At 39.4% G+C, this 17,185-nt stretch overlaps 1 protein-coding gene across 4 annotated transcripts in view; it reads right to left on the reverse strand.

Moving 5' to 3' along the window:
* Positions 1–815: 815 nt before the first annotated feature.
* ephb2b (eph receptor B2b) overlaps positions 816–17,185 on the reverse strand; it is a 113,729-nt gene continuing 97,359 nt past the window's right edge. Inside the window, exons 7-16 of one of the 4 annotated variants that reach the window (XM_058631126.1) lie at positions 15,930–16,092; positions 14,382–14,490; positions 13,191–13,255; positions 10,143–10,256; positions 9,766–10,013; positions 6,407–6,622; positions 5,895–6,044; positions 3,966–4,159; positions 3,070–3,225; positions 816–1,672 (exon numbers count right to left, since the gene is read on the reverse strand). In XM_058631126.1, coding sequence (XP_058487109.1) covers positions 1,564–1,672; positions 3,070–3,225; positions 3,966–4,159; positions 5,895–6,044; positions 6,407–6,622; positions 9,766–10,013; positions 10,143–10,256; positions 13,191–13,255; positions 14,382–14,490; positions 15,930–16,092 — 1,524 coding nt within the window. In that variant the 3' untranslated portion in view covers positions 816–1,563. Of the gene's footprint in view, positions 1,673–3,069; positions 3,226–3,965; positions 4,160–5,894; positions 6,045–6,406; positions 6,623–9,765; positions 10,014–10,142; positions 10,266–13,190; positions 13,259–14,381; positions 14,491–15,929; positions 16,093–17,185 lie in introns of all 4 variants that reach the window. The other 3 variants (XM_058631123.1, XM_058631125.1, XM_058631122.1) reach the window with 3 other exon arrangements.

Raw genomic sequence — 17,185 nt, forward strand, 5'->3', positions numbered from 1 at the left:
CATATCACATTGCTATTTTGAGTTTAATTCCACAAATGCCTGATTGTAAAATCTATGTGTGACTTTGTAAAATAACTGTGTGGTATCAAAAACTTTAACACTTTAAACATAAAAAAAAATGTCTTCAAAATGAAAACTGGAAGAAGAAGAAACACCAAGTATAACGCAGCCACGTTATACTCGGTGAGGTATGTCAAATCCAAGCTCTTACCAAACAGAGTTCTAGTAATTGCAGCAAATCAAAGCAGTCTGAAATGAACCACTCACTCATCATGCTATCAAACCAGAGTCCTGACGCTTTGTTGTGAACATGGTTTACACGTGCACATAAGCACAAGCAGCTGGAGATGACGGAGGATGACTTAGGTGGACGCCAATGTATGCCATTAGGAAGTCTGTTTGCTGTTTTGTTTTCAAAAATGATGGACAGGAACTGATGGAGACGACAGAATGAATCCTCCCTGCAGTCAGCGCTTCTGCTCCTGTACTGATCAGCAAAAATGTCTCTGAGTCATGTCATGACAGGTCAAGTGCATTTGATATTTACAGAACAGGATCATGATCAGGGTGCAAAAAGGAAGGAGTTCTGTTTGGCAGGCGGCTGTGAGTATTTCACTGTGGAAGAAGGAAACAAAACAAACACAGTTGCGTCTGTAGTAAGAGAAAGTGTAGTCGGAGGGAATCTTCATCGTCACAAAAGTTCACACAAAATAGAAAAATGACTTGCAGTGAGAAAAGTTGCTCTTTTTCATGATTGATTTCACTGCGTGAACTGTCAGTCTGGATGAATGGTTTCTTGACACGGAAGTTTTCCATTTTGTGTTTTTTTTTGTTTTTAATTTCTTATTTCTCTGGGGAAACAGTTGGAAGTGCACGTTCGATTCCACAGTCGCCTCTGCAGGGTGTCTTTTAGAAGGCCACAGAGAACTCTGTTTCCTCACATGTCCAAAAATGAAAACAACAAAGACAATATCCACACTGTCGAGGAAGGACTCATCCCCTCAACTCTTCCTTGTTTTCTTCTTTTTTTTGCCCTTTTAAAGGGTAGCTTTCCTACTCAGTTCATCTAGCATACAACCTTATATCAACTATAAATTTAGATAAACTCCTTGCCTTTTATCAGTTTTTCTTTTTTTTTTCTTTAAAAAATCTTTACAAAATTATCAGAACAAACAAACCAAAAACAAGAAAGTTCAACATTAAATGAAAATTGGTGGAAGATTGGAAAAAAAGTGTTGCTGGTCACTTCTGACATCTCATGTTTTTGGCGCATTGGCTGATGTTCTGATGCCTCTTAACATGGATTTTTCTCTCCAGTGATAATTTCAAGGATAGAGAGAGATGGAGAGAGAGAAAGATATTCAGGGTGAGGGGATGCCAGAATGAGAGAGGGAAGTGAAGAGGGGAACGAAGGATAAATGGTAGTCTTGTGGGAAGACCAGACACACTGTCACGCAAGAAGAAAGAAAGAAAAAAAGATCCACTCCATCTTCCGCACCCAGGACCTTACATCCCAACCGCCTTTTTTCCCCCTCCCTCTGCCCTCTGCGCCGCTCTGAAGGGTCAAACCTCCACTGATTGGATCTGGTTCATCTGTGCCCGCATCATCTGGACGCTGTTGAGGATTTTCTTTTGATGGCCTGCTAATGTCACACCAACCCTCAGGATGTCCCTGTGATGAGAGACAGAAGGAGATGTCAAGCTGATGTTACCACACACTGTACACAGTCTTTTATCCGTCCTTCATCTGTCTGTGTTTCCGTCACAACTCAACACAGCGTAGTGAAAAACAAAAAGACAATAACATATGGTGAAAAAAAACAGCAGGGATATTATTTTTGCCAACAAACAGCTGCACGTTCATCTGTCATTGAGGACAGAAAATTTATACGTTCCAAATAATATAATGCGTTTCCTGCGATTCACCAGAGCAAATGCTCAAAATGACAAAAGACTTTTATCATAAACACAATATTCTTCACAGTGGACAATAAAATCAAAAGGTACCACATGGTATCAAGGAGGGTTGCATTTGCTTCAAAATGGGGCTGCAGCTAATTAAAATTAAAAATTAAATCAATAAATTATTGATTAACCTACAATACTACATGATTAATTGTTGCATTCTCACGTTAAACGCCACCACTGAATGACTGGTGTTGAACAGCTTGTGATTTCTAAAGCCCTTTTCATACCAGACAAAATCGACTAAGACCCACTGGTTTTTTGTGTTCAGTGGGGGGAAAAAAGCGCTACCACTGGAGTTCAGCAGCAGTCACAGAGAATTTATTGGCTCCAAATCCATTTGGCACGGTCACCCAGGTGAACGCGCTAACTTTCACCCCTTTTCTGCAGTATGACAGCTCTCTTTCCAACACTGTTAACACAACCTGTCACGTGATTGTTTGCGATACAAACAGCACAGCTAAGCAAAAGTAAGGGCAGCTGACTGAAGTGTCAGACGGAGGCTCACACAACGATGGGAGCATTAATCCACATACTTGAGGTGACCTGTTGTATTAATCTGCACAGCAGCTCATTCTCACTCCTGACATCCAAACTGGCCCTTTTTTTTTTATCGGTACAAGAAAAAAAACAAAATTTCATGTAATTAAGGTTTACGACTATAGCATTCCTTTGCCCCATTACTGAGTCTCAGCAATAATCACACTTATTGGATAACGCAGAACCATCTGTTCTGTTCAAAGAACTCAAACATCTCTGTATTCTTTTCTGGCTCATGATACTGTTCTCCATAGACAGGAAATGATTTATATCTATTTCTCCACGGGTGGTATTTTTTAGTTTTTTGATCACATCTTGTGTTTTGTAATGATTTTTCTAAACACCGGCAGAGAATAAAGGGCACCGTTGTAGCTTTGAGCTATTGTACCCACTGTTCAGCCTCACAACGGAAATATTATGATCGGCTAATAACATGCAGAGCAGCTAGTGTGTTTAATGCCGGGCCAGAGGCAAAGTCTGCTGCTCGTTCATGCTTTAAGAATGCAAGAGGTGCAGCAAACCCAACTTATCGGATCCAGAACAGCAGGAATCATCAGCACTTACTCCATAGTCATCTGAGACACCACGTCAAATGTATTGAAGTTAGCACTGGCAAAGTTGTCTTTGTACTGGCCCATCTTGATGGCGTCCAGCCACTCATCCACAGTGCTGAAGCTGGAGAAGTCAGGGATGCTTCGGTCCAGGAGTGGGAGATGAACACTGAGGTGGACACAAGCAGAGAACATTAAGAAAAACTATAAATAAACATGGCTGAAATGAGAGAATCCTATGAGCCAATATTTTCCAACATGATCCTTCATAAAGTGTATTTTCCAAATGAAGTGATAATCTCTAGGGATCCAATATACCCACTCAGCGTCTGTGGAAAATCAGTCCCTTGGTCCAGCACCCGAACCACAAATGAAAGTACAGACGGGGATAATGAAAATCAGTAAGCACTGGCTCTCAGAAGAAACTAACACCCAGAGCAGAAACATTTCAAAATGTTTTGTTTTGAAAATGACAGAATTGCTTCTATCCCGGATTCGCCCGAAGCATTCGTGGGAAGGATTTGATCTATCAAACCAAAAGGCTTTCATTTACATAACCACTCGGCGCCAGCAGAAACAAGAGACACTGTGTTCGGTAAAATGCAACTGTGCCATGGATGGCACTGTCGCAGGAGCATGATTTTCATGTTAGAATGAGGGGAATGTTTTACACTAGGAGAAACTCGGATGCATTATACTGTTCTAGATGTTATGCATAGTAACGTGAAATGGTCCAAAGATCCAGTGGCCTCTCATGTGGTATGTCTACAGGGGCAAGATGAAACATACAGGCTGCAACCACACAGAGACTGATGGACAGAGCAAGGAAAGAGAATAACACTTTATTTAACAGGAGGCGACTCCATAGGTACTGACTATAATCAGTACAGCTGTTCTCCTGCCACTCACCCTGACGATAATGGAGTCATGGCCTTTAGCGAGTTGGGATTGCGGATCATCTTGTCGAGGTTGTTGACAATCTGACTGAACTTGGGTCGATTGTTGCGCTCTTTCTGCCAACAGTCCAGCATGAGCTGGTGAAGAGCACTGGGACAGTCCATGGGTGGTGGCAGTCGATAGTCCTGCTCTATGGCATTGATCACCTGCAGGGGGAGACACAGATCTCTGAGTGTTGCTTTGAGGCTCTGAAAAGGAGAAGTGGATTGATGGATAAAATAATTGAAGTACTTCAAATCTTTACTTAGGGATAATAACACCTTTTAAAACTGTTCAAAAATACCCAGTCAGGAGTAAAATAGCTCCCATCACAAATCTTATTTTGCTAAACATACATAAGTATTTGCATAAGAAAGAAAATGTCAAAACAAAACTGCAGCAGACCAAATGGCCTCTGTAATATAATATAAAATGTGATATTATTGCTAGTGATGGGTAACTTTGTACACAGCATTTTATTGGTTATAGCTATTTGAATGTTGCTTTCACTCCAGCGGTTCCCAAATTAAGCCTCTGAAAATTCACAAGATACATCTGAGGGGTCACAGGAGGATTTTTTCTGTAATTTCTCAAAGCATTTTGTAAAGTATTGGACATTTTCATTTAAATTAAACCATATGCAAAGTTTAGAGGGACAATAATTCTTTCATAGAACTACTATCAGCTCATATAAACATCACAAACTTCACAAGGGGCAAAAGACACTGCCTTTTTGGGAGAGTTTGCAAATCAGATACACTGAAGTGAACTGCTTTAGTCACTGCTATGTTACTGTAATCCAGACAAGACTTTATTAGGGCTGCAACAAATTCCATTTAATTCAATTAATTGTGAATTAGTTTGATTATTGATAAATTAGTGAGTCTGTCAAGTTCTCTCATTTCAGCTTTTTCGAATGGAATATTTTCAGGTTTATTTGCTCCTCTGTGACAATTAACAATTGTTTGTGCCATTGTTGTTTCATCAATCAATAAGCTGGTCCGAACATGAATAATTAGTATTAGAATAAGTAATTTGGAAATTTATCAACAAATGAATACATAACCAAAAAAAACCATTACGCACAGGCCTACTGTTAATTATAGTAAACATCAGAGTACCAGAATGTACATAACTTCTACTTTTACTAAGACTTGTTAACACCAGTTATGTCATTAAGTACATGAACCTTATTCCACTTGCACTCTGCCTGCTGTAACCTCATCTACTGGTCTTTACAAATTATTTAATGCTCTCTCTCTCTCTCTTTGGACTGGATGTTGTTGGTGGACACACATAGTTGCTGCGCAGTTAACAGAAACAACCTGACTTGTGATGAGGACGCACAATCCCTTGCTCATTACCAGCACCATTAAAGGAGCTCTATTCAGACCCAGATTAATCTCATTCATAAGACCTCCAAACGAGGACCCCGATGGAGCAGAAACACTATCTGAAGCTGCTAATAAGATAACCGTTGAGGTCCTTAGTCCCTCTTAACACATTAGTGTTCTCACATTCAATTTGAAACTATTTTCATTATCTCTCTCCCCATAATTTGCTCTCTCCTCTGCTACCCAGAGGGAGATCGGAAATGGAGGCTCCAGTCAAGAGCAGAAATTGTCCACTGTGCACTGCTGTGCATTTAAAATGATCTGATTATGTCTCTGTGGTGACAGTGGGGGAATTTTCATATAAAACCCATGTGTAAAACCCACTGTTTGGCTAAGGGAAAGCAGATACAATGACAAAATCTTTCTCTGAGGAGTTTGAGCCTTAGATGAAACCCATAAAGAAATAAATTTATTCATGTTGTGGCATTGTCTAAAAATATTCAGAAATTTGATTGAAGATTAAAGAGGGAGTTAAAAAGAAATCACTGAAGGCAAGTAAAAGACATACATCCTGATTGGTCATGTCCCAGTAAGGCCTCTCGCCGTAGGACATGACTTCCCACATGACGATCCCGTAGCTCCACACATCACTAGCAGAGGTGAACTTCCTGTACTGGATAGCTTCAGGTGCAGTCCATCGGATAGGGATCTTCCCACCCTGTGAACATAAAGGGCGCAACCTCAGTTAGGAAAGCAAGACGGAAACCTGACCGTCACAGTGTCTTGGCTCCAGAAAGAGTCACCGTTCAGGGCAACTATGCTGATGGTAACTCAAACTGGAGGTTGGATATGACTAAACCCCTAGGAGTCACGTATGGTACATGATCTGCTTAAAGAACATTTGAATGGGTGATGTTTGTCTCAACAGCAGCAAAAAAAAATGCACTGTACTGAATAGGAAAAAAAGTAAAGCAGCACTAGAATAAAGAGAATTAAATAATTTTTTCAAACACAAAACAACATATTAAACTTTAAATATGAGTCCCAGGCTGAATGAGTGTGTGTCTCAGTGTATCATACCAAAGCACTGGTGTAGGTAGGGTCAGACGTATCGTCCTCCAGGAAGCGTGAGAGACCAAAGTCCGACACCTTGCACACAAGGTTGCTGTTGACCAGGATGTTTCTTGCAGCAAGGTCACGGTGCACATAATTCATGTCTGCAAGGTATTTCATGCCTGAGGCGATGCCGCGGAGCATACCAACCAGCTGGATAACAGTAAACTGGCCATCATTTTGCTGTAGAAAAAAAAGAACGTGTTAAAACAAAAAAGCAAAAAAATATTTTTGCATGGAGTATTTCATGAGAAAAAAAAATATGGAACAACCATTTTTAGAAACAATTTTGGCCCATCATGCCTTAAATCTATTTTATTTATTAATAAATAAATAAAAATCTGGAATTGACGTGTCTTCAAAATATATAATTATTTAATTTTGACAGTTCTACTCAGAATCCATCATGTACAGTATGTGCTGACTGTCTACAAGTTTTAATGAACTTCAAGTTTTTCCTGAAGAGGCCCAGCTGGATATAAACAGCGAGGTTTGGGTCGGCCTCAGCTGGCTGCTACCAAGCTGGGCAGGGAGGGCTAAGCTGGGACTGGCTGGCTGACTGTCTACAGCTGTTCCCCTCCATGGTTTGGTGAGGGCTTTACCTCATACATAGGGAGCGTCTGGAGTGGCAGTGCAGCTGTGTGTCCAACTGTGCACACCTGCACTCTCCCCACCACCCACCACGACGCCTGGAGAACAGAGGATTCCAGAGAACGGATCATGGGAGCTCAGGGCCGGGTGTGGACAGACAGAAAGGCTAAGAATGGGAATTTGAAAGGGCAGGCGAGCAGGGCCTTGAGCGTGACCATATTTAAGAGTCTGTATGACCGCTCCCACTGGCCTATTTCCCTTTTAAACATTTTGCTTCTCATTAGCTGAGTCAAGCTTCTCCTCTTCATGTACCACAGCAATTAACCAGAATGCATTATTCATAAAAATCCTTCTCACAAATTCACAATGTCATCTAATCTGAGTGCTGTGTGTGCATAAAATGCAATTACAAGGATTCCTCCAAAGTCTTTGGGTTCAGGTTAGCTGGAAAAATAATAGTGCAATTAATATGAAAAGAAAGTTTCATATTTTTTTAATTCGTCCGGTGTCTCAGCTGATGGTTTGTTCCAGAAAACCGCTTTTCTCTGATCAATGTATCCTCCCTGGTCTCGCTCTCTTATTGTACAGGTTTTGCTGCAAGAAGCAGAAGGGAAGGAAAATCCTGCAGTAGCTCAGCAGCTCAGTATGCAATATTTTATCACCTTTAAGATGACACAAACCATGTTTTAGCTTTGACACCGTCACCGACAGTTGTCATAAACTGTCACTGTGAGGTGCTGTTTGCAATAGAATGTGCTGTCAAATATGTTTAGCAAACATCTACATATACAAACACCCTTCACCGCGAGATCAAATTCCCGAAAGAGCTGATGCTTAGTGTCTCAGAGGTTGGTGGCGGAATGCAAATACAGACTCTCATCTGCACAGTGCACTGACAGGAGCTTGCATGTGCATTTTTTCAGTATTAGTTTGATGCCATCTCTGAGGGAGGCTTACATTAAGGGAGGAGAGGTGTTTAAAGTGCTAGAAACTGTTATGAAGACGGAAGAAAAGTGTGTTTTCAGATTAAGAATATAGTTGGCCTCTTCCGTTACTGTAATTTACAAATGATATGACATAGATAATGAGACAAAATAGTATCCCTAAAACAACATAATGCTCTTTTTACATCATGAAATAAGGTAGAATTCTTCCTGTGCGTACATTAAATAGAGAGTTCCAATTACATCAGATAAAAAATGCACCTTTCTTGGCAAAAAAAAAATCTTATTTTAATCAATTCATATAAAACGGAATCCCAAAGATGCAAAGAGAGCAACTTTAGTGGATCCAAGTGTGACATTTTTTTTATTCCACTAACCTCTCCAGACAGTTGGGGAAGGGCTGTGTGACATCTCATAACCAGCTTCATTTTTAACTCTGACATCTCATTTTAAGACTTGCAAAGTGTTTAAATTATTTATTCAGGTCGTAAATGGAGAAGCTTGGCCTGTTCTGTAATATCCTTGTGCTGGCTCAGTTATGAAAGTTAAAAATCCCCACGAACGTGTGATTGCTGCATATTTCATGTCGTCAAAAAAAAGAAGAAATGACAAGTGCAATTCCTTCATGCGTCCAGAGATGGTGCTGCAAACAGCTCAGAGTGAATGCATGACAAAGAGAAGCAGTGTACTGGTGATATTCCGGTGTCTGTTGCTTCAGCATCACGGATGACTGAGATAATATACAAGAGAAAAACACACCCACAGAAATCAGTATCAAACACAAACAGATATTCTGTGAGTTGTAGATGAGAACCACCCAGACGTAACTAGTGACTGACACGCAGAGAATCTGAGTAATAACATTTACGCGAAGATTACGGCACTTAAGCGTATTAACTAATTGGACTAATGAACTGTATGTTCACATGTGTCTGTGTTTATTTGTTAATGTGCAGGTGCCAGGTCTCTGAATGACCTGAGTGGAATAATCCTACAGCTGACTGATTAATCTTATTTAAATAGACAATTCACAAAATTAAGATTTTACAATATGTAGGTCAAAGTTTAAAATGACAAATGTTCATGTTACCAGCTATAATAATAACTACTGTCATGCTAAATTTACTCAACCAAAATAGAATAATATTCTCACAGCCTGGCCGGGGGTGATGCCTCAGGATGAATTCTGACACGGTGCTGGCAGGTAGTTCAGCAGTTGCTGTTACAAACCTTGGTGGATGGTGTTGTCAGAAACTTGTGTTAAGCCTTTAAGGTCATCATACTACTTTTTTTTTAAGCTCATCACAGTAAAAGCCCTGAATCGAGACCTACAGGATTTAGTGCAGTGAAGCAGCTTGTCGTGTCAGCCTGTGAAACCATCATTAACTAGAGCTCAAGCAGTTACACTGCAGAGCTGTCAGCAGTTTCATTAGGTCCTGTCACTCTGGTATCAAACGCTGTCGGGCCAACTGTCATTATTACTGTTTGGCCAAATATGTCGCTGTTGAATTCAGTGGTTATATTACAATATTATATAGACAATTATAACGCTTTATGAATTACAGCTAAATAATCTATTTTTCTATTAAACTGCTGAGTAAGTTTATTGAGAACTTTCTTTCTGACTAGCAAATTACTTAATTTACAAGATCAGATTTAAGTGAAGAAGCAAAGTAAGTTTTGGAGTCAATTTGGTATAAACACACTATAAAACACGGGTCATATAATGATATTTTTGTTCAACTTGAGTCATTGAAACAACACAAATAACATAAAAATGTGTTTCCTTACTCTGAGGAAGGAGTCCAGAGATCCATTTTCCATGAACTCAGTGATGATCATGACAGGACTGCTCTTGGTGACCACGCCCTCCAGGTGAATGACGTTGGGATGGTCAAACTGCCCCATGATACTGGCCTCACTCAGAAAGTCCCGTCGTTGTTTTTCCGTGTAGCCAGACTTCAGAGTTTTTATGGCCACAAACATTTCCCTTTTACCTGGGAGCTTCAGGTTACCGCTGCACACTTCTCCAAACTCTCCTGTAAGGAGGTCACACGCAAAGTGAGTAACTAAAAGTCAGCAGCCAGGTGTATTTATAAATCTGCAGACCATCAGGCTGTTTTACAGAGCAGCAATTCATCAATATGTCAGTCAGAGTTTTTCATTACCTGCACCAATAACCTGTTCAATCTTCACACAGGATATGTCAATCTCCTTGGCAAACTCCCTCACAGCCTCGTTGGGGTCCTCGTATGTGAACGGATCTATATAAATCTTCATTCCTGGAGTCACTTGGAAAAAAGGACGGAGACGCTATAATTTTTGATTCTCATGGTCAAACTTAGAACTCTACACACTCAACCAGCCAAATCCACTGAGAGACTTTAAGAATGAATTCACCTTCCATTCACACATTCCAGAGCAAGTGTAGGGTTTCTTGTTTTACATCTGGTCAGTGAAGGTTTAGAGATGGAGTAGAGGAGTGCATTTGAAAATGGTGGTTATGAGTGATGCTTTGTGAACACCATGGTTAGCTACTCAGGGAGCAAGGGCACAGTGTATGTATGTATGTGTGTGTATATATATATATATATATATATATATATATATATATATATATATATATATATACTATATATATATATATATATATATATACTATATATATGTATATATATATATATATATATATATACACATATACATATATACATAAACACATATACATATATATATATATATACATATACAGTATATTGTATCAGTGCTGTCAAATAAACGTGTTAAATTAAACGATTTAGAAATATTAAATGCTATTATTCAAATATTTACACAATGGATGCAGCTACATTTGCTTTTACTTCCTGTGGCAGCTGACCTTTAACTAAGAAGGTCACCACACCATCCAAATAATAAGAAGTCACTGTGTTTCACCTGACCCCTGACCCAAACTGACAGACTGACATACTGGAGTGCTTCAGTTGTAGGCAAATGACAAAACATCGAAGTAAGAGGATAAGATACTACTTGGCAAACTTGACAACTAAAAACTGTTGCTAAAATAGCATTGTAGAGGATGATGGAGTCAGAGATATCATCCAAAGGATCAGGAGACGCATCTTAAATTCTACCCTTGAAAGGAACTCTTGTGTCAGGAAAACAAGCATTGTATGGATATTGAATGAATATCGTTAATAGTTTGGAATTGACAGTGTGATAGTAAAAATCTTTAACAAAATGAAGAAGGTTGAGGAACTGGTCCTATGTGATTCATGATAATTACGTGTGGATCAAGGTGCATTAAGCTGTTTAAGATAGGAAACTTGCATTCAACAATGAATAAAACAGAAGAGCAATGCTTTAATATGAGTAGGAATAAGACATGATTTTATTCTACATACTTTTAAAGGCAGGCCATGCGGTTGGTGTAGTGGTTAGCACTCTTGCCTTTGCAGCGAGAAGGCCTGAGTTTGTGACCTGGTCAGAACAAGAACAAGTCTTTCTGCATGGAGTTTGCATGTTCTCCCCTTGTGTTTGTGGTTTTCCTCCCACAGTCCAAAAACATGTGGATTTGGGGATTAGTCAAATTGGAAACTCTAAATTCACCGTAGGTGTGAGAGTGGATAGTAGTTTGTCTCTGTACAGTATGTGGCCCTGTGATGGACTAGCAAACTGTCCAGGGTGTCCCCCGCCTTTCGCCCTATGTCATCTGATATTAGCAACAGTGCCCCCCCGCGACCCTGATGTGGAGGATAAAGCGGTAAGGATGGATGATGGAAACTTTTAAAGGCCTTTGTGGCTCTTTAGTTTGGGCTGGGTTTTTCTGTTAATGCATACAAGTGCATGCAAGTTCCATCTATCATTCACAGGAGAGAAAGTTTAAACTTTTACGATGATATTAAACAATAGTTTCTGAATTTATACATTTCCTTTGAGTCCGTTCTGCATTTATTCTGTGATTTTACATTTAAACATCAATTATTACAAGCTTCAGTAATGAGATAAATCAATGTCCTTAATCTCAGCAAATTCTGCAATGTAATAGTCTATTTTCTTTTACCGATGACATATTGTACATATTGCAGTATATACAGTATAATCATCTCCTGTGAATTATAGCACCATTAGTACTCGAGACAGAAACCTGGGCACTATATCAGCATCGCTCAGCTTTACTCCAAGAAATAAATTGGCTCCCCTAAACCCTGATGCCAGGTAAATTGGCTTAAGGTGGCCTTTAAGTGTTCAGGGACTTAAGTGTCCTGAGTTTTAAATCCGATTACTCGTCTCTCACCTCCACGTCGGGCCCGAGGCTATCTGAATAGAAACTGAACTCCTGCCTGGCTGCTGCAGAGGTAGAAGAGCATGCACACCGCTTCAAAACCTGGCACACTACTCTGAAGAAACGTGCTGCAGTGATGAACAGATGGAGTGGATCTTATCACACAAACCCCCACCTCCCCACACTCACTGAAACCCTGCAATCTCTCTCCGAGCTGAAGCACTTTTCAACAGACCACCCTTCCTCTATGGCAGAGACCACCAAAACACAGGGGCAACAGGGGCACAGCACTGGTTTGAGGACAGAATGCACACAGGGGCGTATTGGCTTCAGCTGTTAATAGCTGTGAAATATCAAACCTTTTACTGGCACTCAATCACAAACTGGCCTTGTTTGCAAAGCACAATCTGATGGTATTAAAAAGCATTTGCGTTTATTAACATTCGAAAGGCTGAAGTTGTGCAATCCAATACACAAATTAAGATGGGCCATGAGAAATAGATTTGTGTTTTTCCGCTTATGCCAGAGAAAGATGGATTATTTTAATATCTTAGATGGAGCCATGATGGAATTACTCCTCGTGTATTTCTAATTTATGGTCAGCTATGCCATTTGCTACTATAATTTTTTTGATTTAGTTGATAATGAAATGTGATGATGCGAAGGACACACTCTCAAACTCCGGTTTTGCTCAAAAAGAGCAGTCAAACAACAGGAGTACTCAAAGGTGGGGGACAAAAAGTGGTGCTGTGCTGGTCTGTTGCCAAGGACGCCAGCATGCAAGGTGGTAGCCATGGAGACAGGTGTGTGAGGTAGAGGAGGGCTGAATGATAGCCATGGAGATGACTGTGTGAGGTGGTCGTCATGGAGACAGGTGTGCTCAGTGATGAAAGAGAAATCAGCGGTAAACAAGGAGGAGTGGCGGTCTACTCACTGTGGCCGCTGGTGTAGTGCTGCAGTTTGTCTGTGTATTCGGAATCAGCCCTTTCAAAGCCACGCCTCCTGGAGGAAAGACAAAGAACTCTAGCTCTGGTTCAAAGACAGGGAGCGGGGAGGGGTGTAGACAGATTTAACATCCCCAGGTTTACCTATACTGAACATACCATCCACCAAGATCGAATAAACAGACAGGGTTTGTGTAGATAGAAAAGCATTTGACTTTATGCTGCATTGGAAAAAGTAGCCAGCCATGCAGTCATATCATTCTTTTGCACACTCGAGCTGGGCAGCTACACAATGAGGATGGGAGTGGTGTTTTATATCTTTGATAAATGAAAATTGGTGAACACATGAATATCACTAAATGTCATTTGGTATAGTGAAAATAAACAACCCAGGTGTGTAGAAGAAATGCACTGATCTATTCTCCTTGATTTCTTTACTTCCCAGACATCATGCAATTGATTTGGAGGAGCTTCACGTTGTGACAACAATGTGTCGTAATAGTTACCAAGAGACAATGATATTTTGGTATATATAAAATCTCTCAATAAAATTCATTTGACTTATATGAAGTAAGTGAAATAACATTTCATACATAGAGATTTAAAGCTTGTTCAGCACTGGCTTAAGTTTTGTTTTTGACTGCATGTGCTGCAGTGTGACAAAAATGCTGCTCAGCATCTTGTAAAGGTTTGTGATCGGGTCTGAAAAGTGTTTTTAAACATTAATTTCTCTAACTTACCAGCTGTTTTCAGTATTCTGAAAAATGCAACTTTTTATTTAACCCTGGTGATGTTTAAAACTATACCACAATGCAGCACTCGGTCTTATATTATATGCAAAATGGTCTACCATCTGAGACCATTGCATCACTTGCTGAATAATTATTGATAATTCAAAACGTCTTACATCTCACGTCTACATATTTAATAAGAGTCAGTGAAGAAAAAAGCACGTCTTTGATCTTTTGATTTGTTTTTATATGTCTGCAGTTGAATGACAGGGATTTTTGAAGCGCTTGGAGCTCAAGAATGTTTCAGCTCTATAACTTACATTTATTAAGCCAACAGTACTAATGCCAGCATACTGAATTCAACAAGGAAAGGGAAACGTGTCCACTTTGTGAGCTTGTGCAGATGAGCCCACAGGCAGTTTGGTACAGACTGCGATGGGACTGACTCACCGGTTACAGACGATGATGATGACGACCACAGCAATGAGGAAAACCAAGCCAGCAGCCGCCGAGCCAATGATGAGAGGGAGCTTCTCCTGAATGCTGGTGTTGTACTCCTCTATTGAAAAGAGAAAACATATTCATTAGCACAGTGTTATGCATGCACACACATTCAAAGAGTCACATGCTGAAACATATGGGTAAGCATCTGAGCCGCTGCATATGGCGGGAGCAACGGGGTGACAGACAGACATACGGCTGGGGGAACCGCTGAGCATTTTGGCATCTTGACTGGCTGCATGGCCCATTTTCCGAGGCAAGCTGAATGGGCTCAGATGCCGCGGATATGGACAAATCATCTGGCAGAAATTGTGTGAAGTGAGCAGAGAGCGCATGTTTGGGTGAGACCCAGACCGGGTCTGGGAGCCAAGCGTAGGAATCCAGCTACTGAATGAGCACATGCGGACTGAGCCAGAATCTTCTCTTGAGCATTGCAAATGACACAACTTCACAGTTTTAGCCAAAAACATGGCTAAAAGATTAAAAGTATATATTTTGTGTTTTATATAGGAGTGGTCACCTTGCAAAAACAGTAACTTAACCTACTAATAAGCAGATATAAACAGTTTCTAAATGGTTATAATAGATAATGAAGTCATACTATGTTTTACACATTTCTCAACAAAGATTAAATGTTTGCCTCTAAATTTTAAATTCAGGGGTTTATCCTTTTGTATTTCATTCTGATGACTACTGGGTCTTGATGCCAGTCTGTGGAGATTATTTGTGCTTCAAGTTTATTTTTCATAACGTTTGCGTTGTTTTTGTTTCTTTCTTTACTTTTGTTTGTTGCAGAAGTAAAAGTAAAATCTCAGTGGATGGGGACAAAAACACAAGTAAAAAGGATTTTGAACAGATCTTTTTCCTTAAAAACAGATTAATTTCTGGTGAAATAATAATACACCTCGCACAGCCTTAGTGTATTCAGCATTTACAGTGTTAAATGTATCTTGAATGCTGGGATCTGTACGTGAGGCAGCATCAGGGACTTTTCTCTGAGAGTTGAGGCTAATGATGGGCTCTGGTCTCTGCAGGCTGAAGGAAATGAGATGTTCTGAAGGGAAAACCCAGGCACTTGGCTCGAACATTAACCTACATGACTGAGGTTTACTGAATGTTCCATCCTCTTCATGTTGTGTCATTGTTCAAAGATAAGACAACTCTGACCTCATCTTTGACTTGAAGGCTTGTGGTGGCAACTGGCAATAACATACTTTTGGCAAAATATCGTTTTGTGCCACATAAGAAAAATAATTCTTTCAACATGTCCTTATAAATATTGTGATTATTATGTAAGCATAATTTGAGGGATGTTTCCAAATTGTCTATTTGTATGTAATATGTATACAGTATTTCAGGCACTTGTACTTACTTTTACTTTACAAAATGATTCCATTCCATTTCCCCAGCTGTCTGAATTAATTGTGTGTGAATGAGCCAAACATGAGAGGTGATAACAGTTCTCCGTGCTTTGGTGAAGAAAGGCTAAATTCTCACCCTCAGTCATAGTCTGGAAGTAGAGTTTGCCACTGTAGCGTCCAAACCCGGCCACGGTGCGGGCCCGAACCTGGAACACGTAAATGCTTCCTGGCTTGAGGCCACGGATGACCACTGTGTTGGTCGGGCTCCTGACGGTAGAGGAGTTATATTCTGACTGGTCCTAAGAGAAGAAAAAAAAAAACATGTTAAAAAAACCATGTTGAATTGGTGCACATTAGTAATTACAGTCCCATTGCAAAGGCTTACAATTATGAAATGCCACAGGAATAAAATATATACCCAGTTAAGATCTAGGACAGATGATACAACATTGTCAATAGACACAGGATTTATTTTTCATATGGGGATTTTAAGACAAAAACTCTGCTTCAAAATTTTACATCCCTAACAGCAAGCAAGAAATCTTGCCTGATGAAGGTCTAGCAGAGAAATGTTGAAATAATTTAAAAATGTAAGTATGTTAGACTGCGTCGCCAGACTCGCCACCATCCTGTGCACCTGTCTCTTGTAATGAACGACAACATATTCTTTTGATGAGAAATCAATTTGAATCGAGAGCTTTTTATGAAGAAATAACATTTCAATTTCTTATTTTCTAGCATCAAACCTTGAACTGAAATGTTCCACTTTTATTTAATTGTGTACATACTGCTTTTATGTACATATATAAATATATATATATATATGTATATATATATGTATATATATATATATATATATATATATATATATATACTGTATATATGTATGTATGTATGTATATATGTATATATGTATGTATATATATGTATATATATATGTATATGTGTATATATATGTATATATGTATATATATACAGTATAAGTGTATATATGTATATATATGTGTATATATATATGTATATATATATATATACATATATATATGTATATATATTACAAAATGTTATTTTGTACAACATTGATATTTATATTTGTTTATTGCTGCTGCTCTGTCTGCTGAGCTTAATTTAATTGAAGTTTATAAAGTATATTTTCTTATCTTGGGTATACTTGAAAAATCAGAAGCAGAAAAGGTACAAAAAAATACCTCTACACTTATTTGAGCAGACTTTTGCAGCCACCAAAACAGAACTACTCTGAATTATTTGTCACCACAAAAGAATAATTCCTGATAAAGCAGCAGGACTCTAAGAGCCAGGCATCCACCAATAGGAGGTAAGAAGTTACATTTTGGTGGCAGTTTTAGGTCAGACTGCTTTTTTTGAGCTTTT

Source organism: Solea solea, chromosome 6 (genome assembly GCF_958295425.1).
Source record: "Solea solea chromosome 6, fSolSol10.1, whole genome shotgun sequence".
Classification (NCBI taxonomy): domain Eukaryota; kingdom Metazoa; phylum Chordata; class Actinopteri; order Pleuronectiformes; family Soleidae; genus Solea; species Solea solea.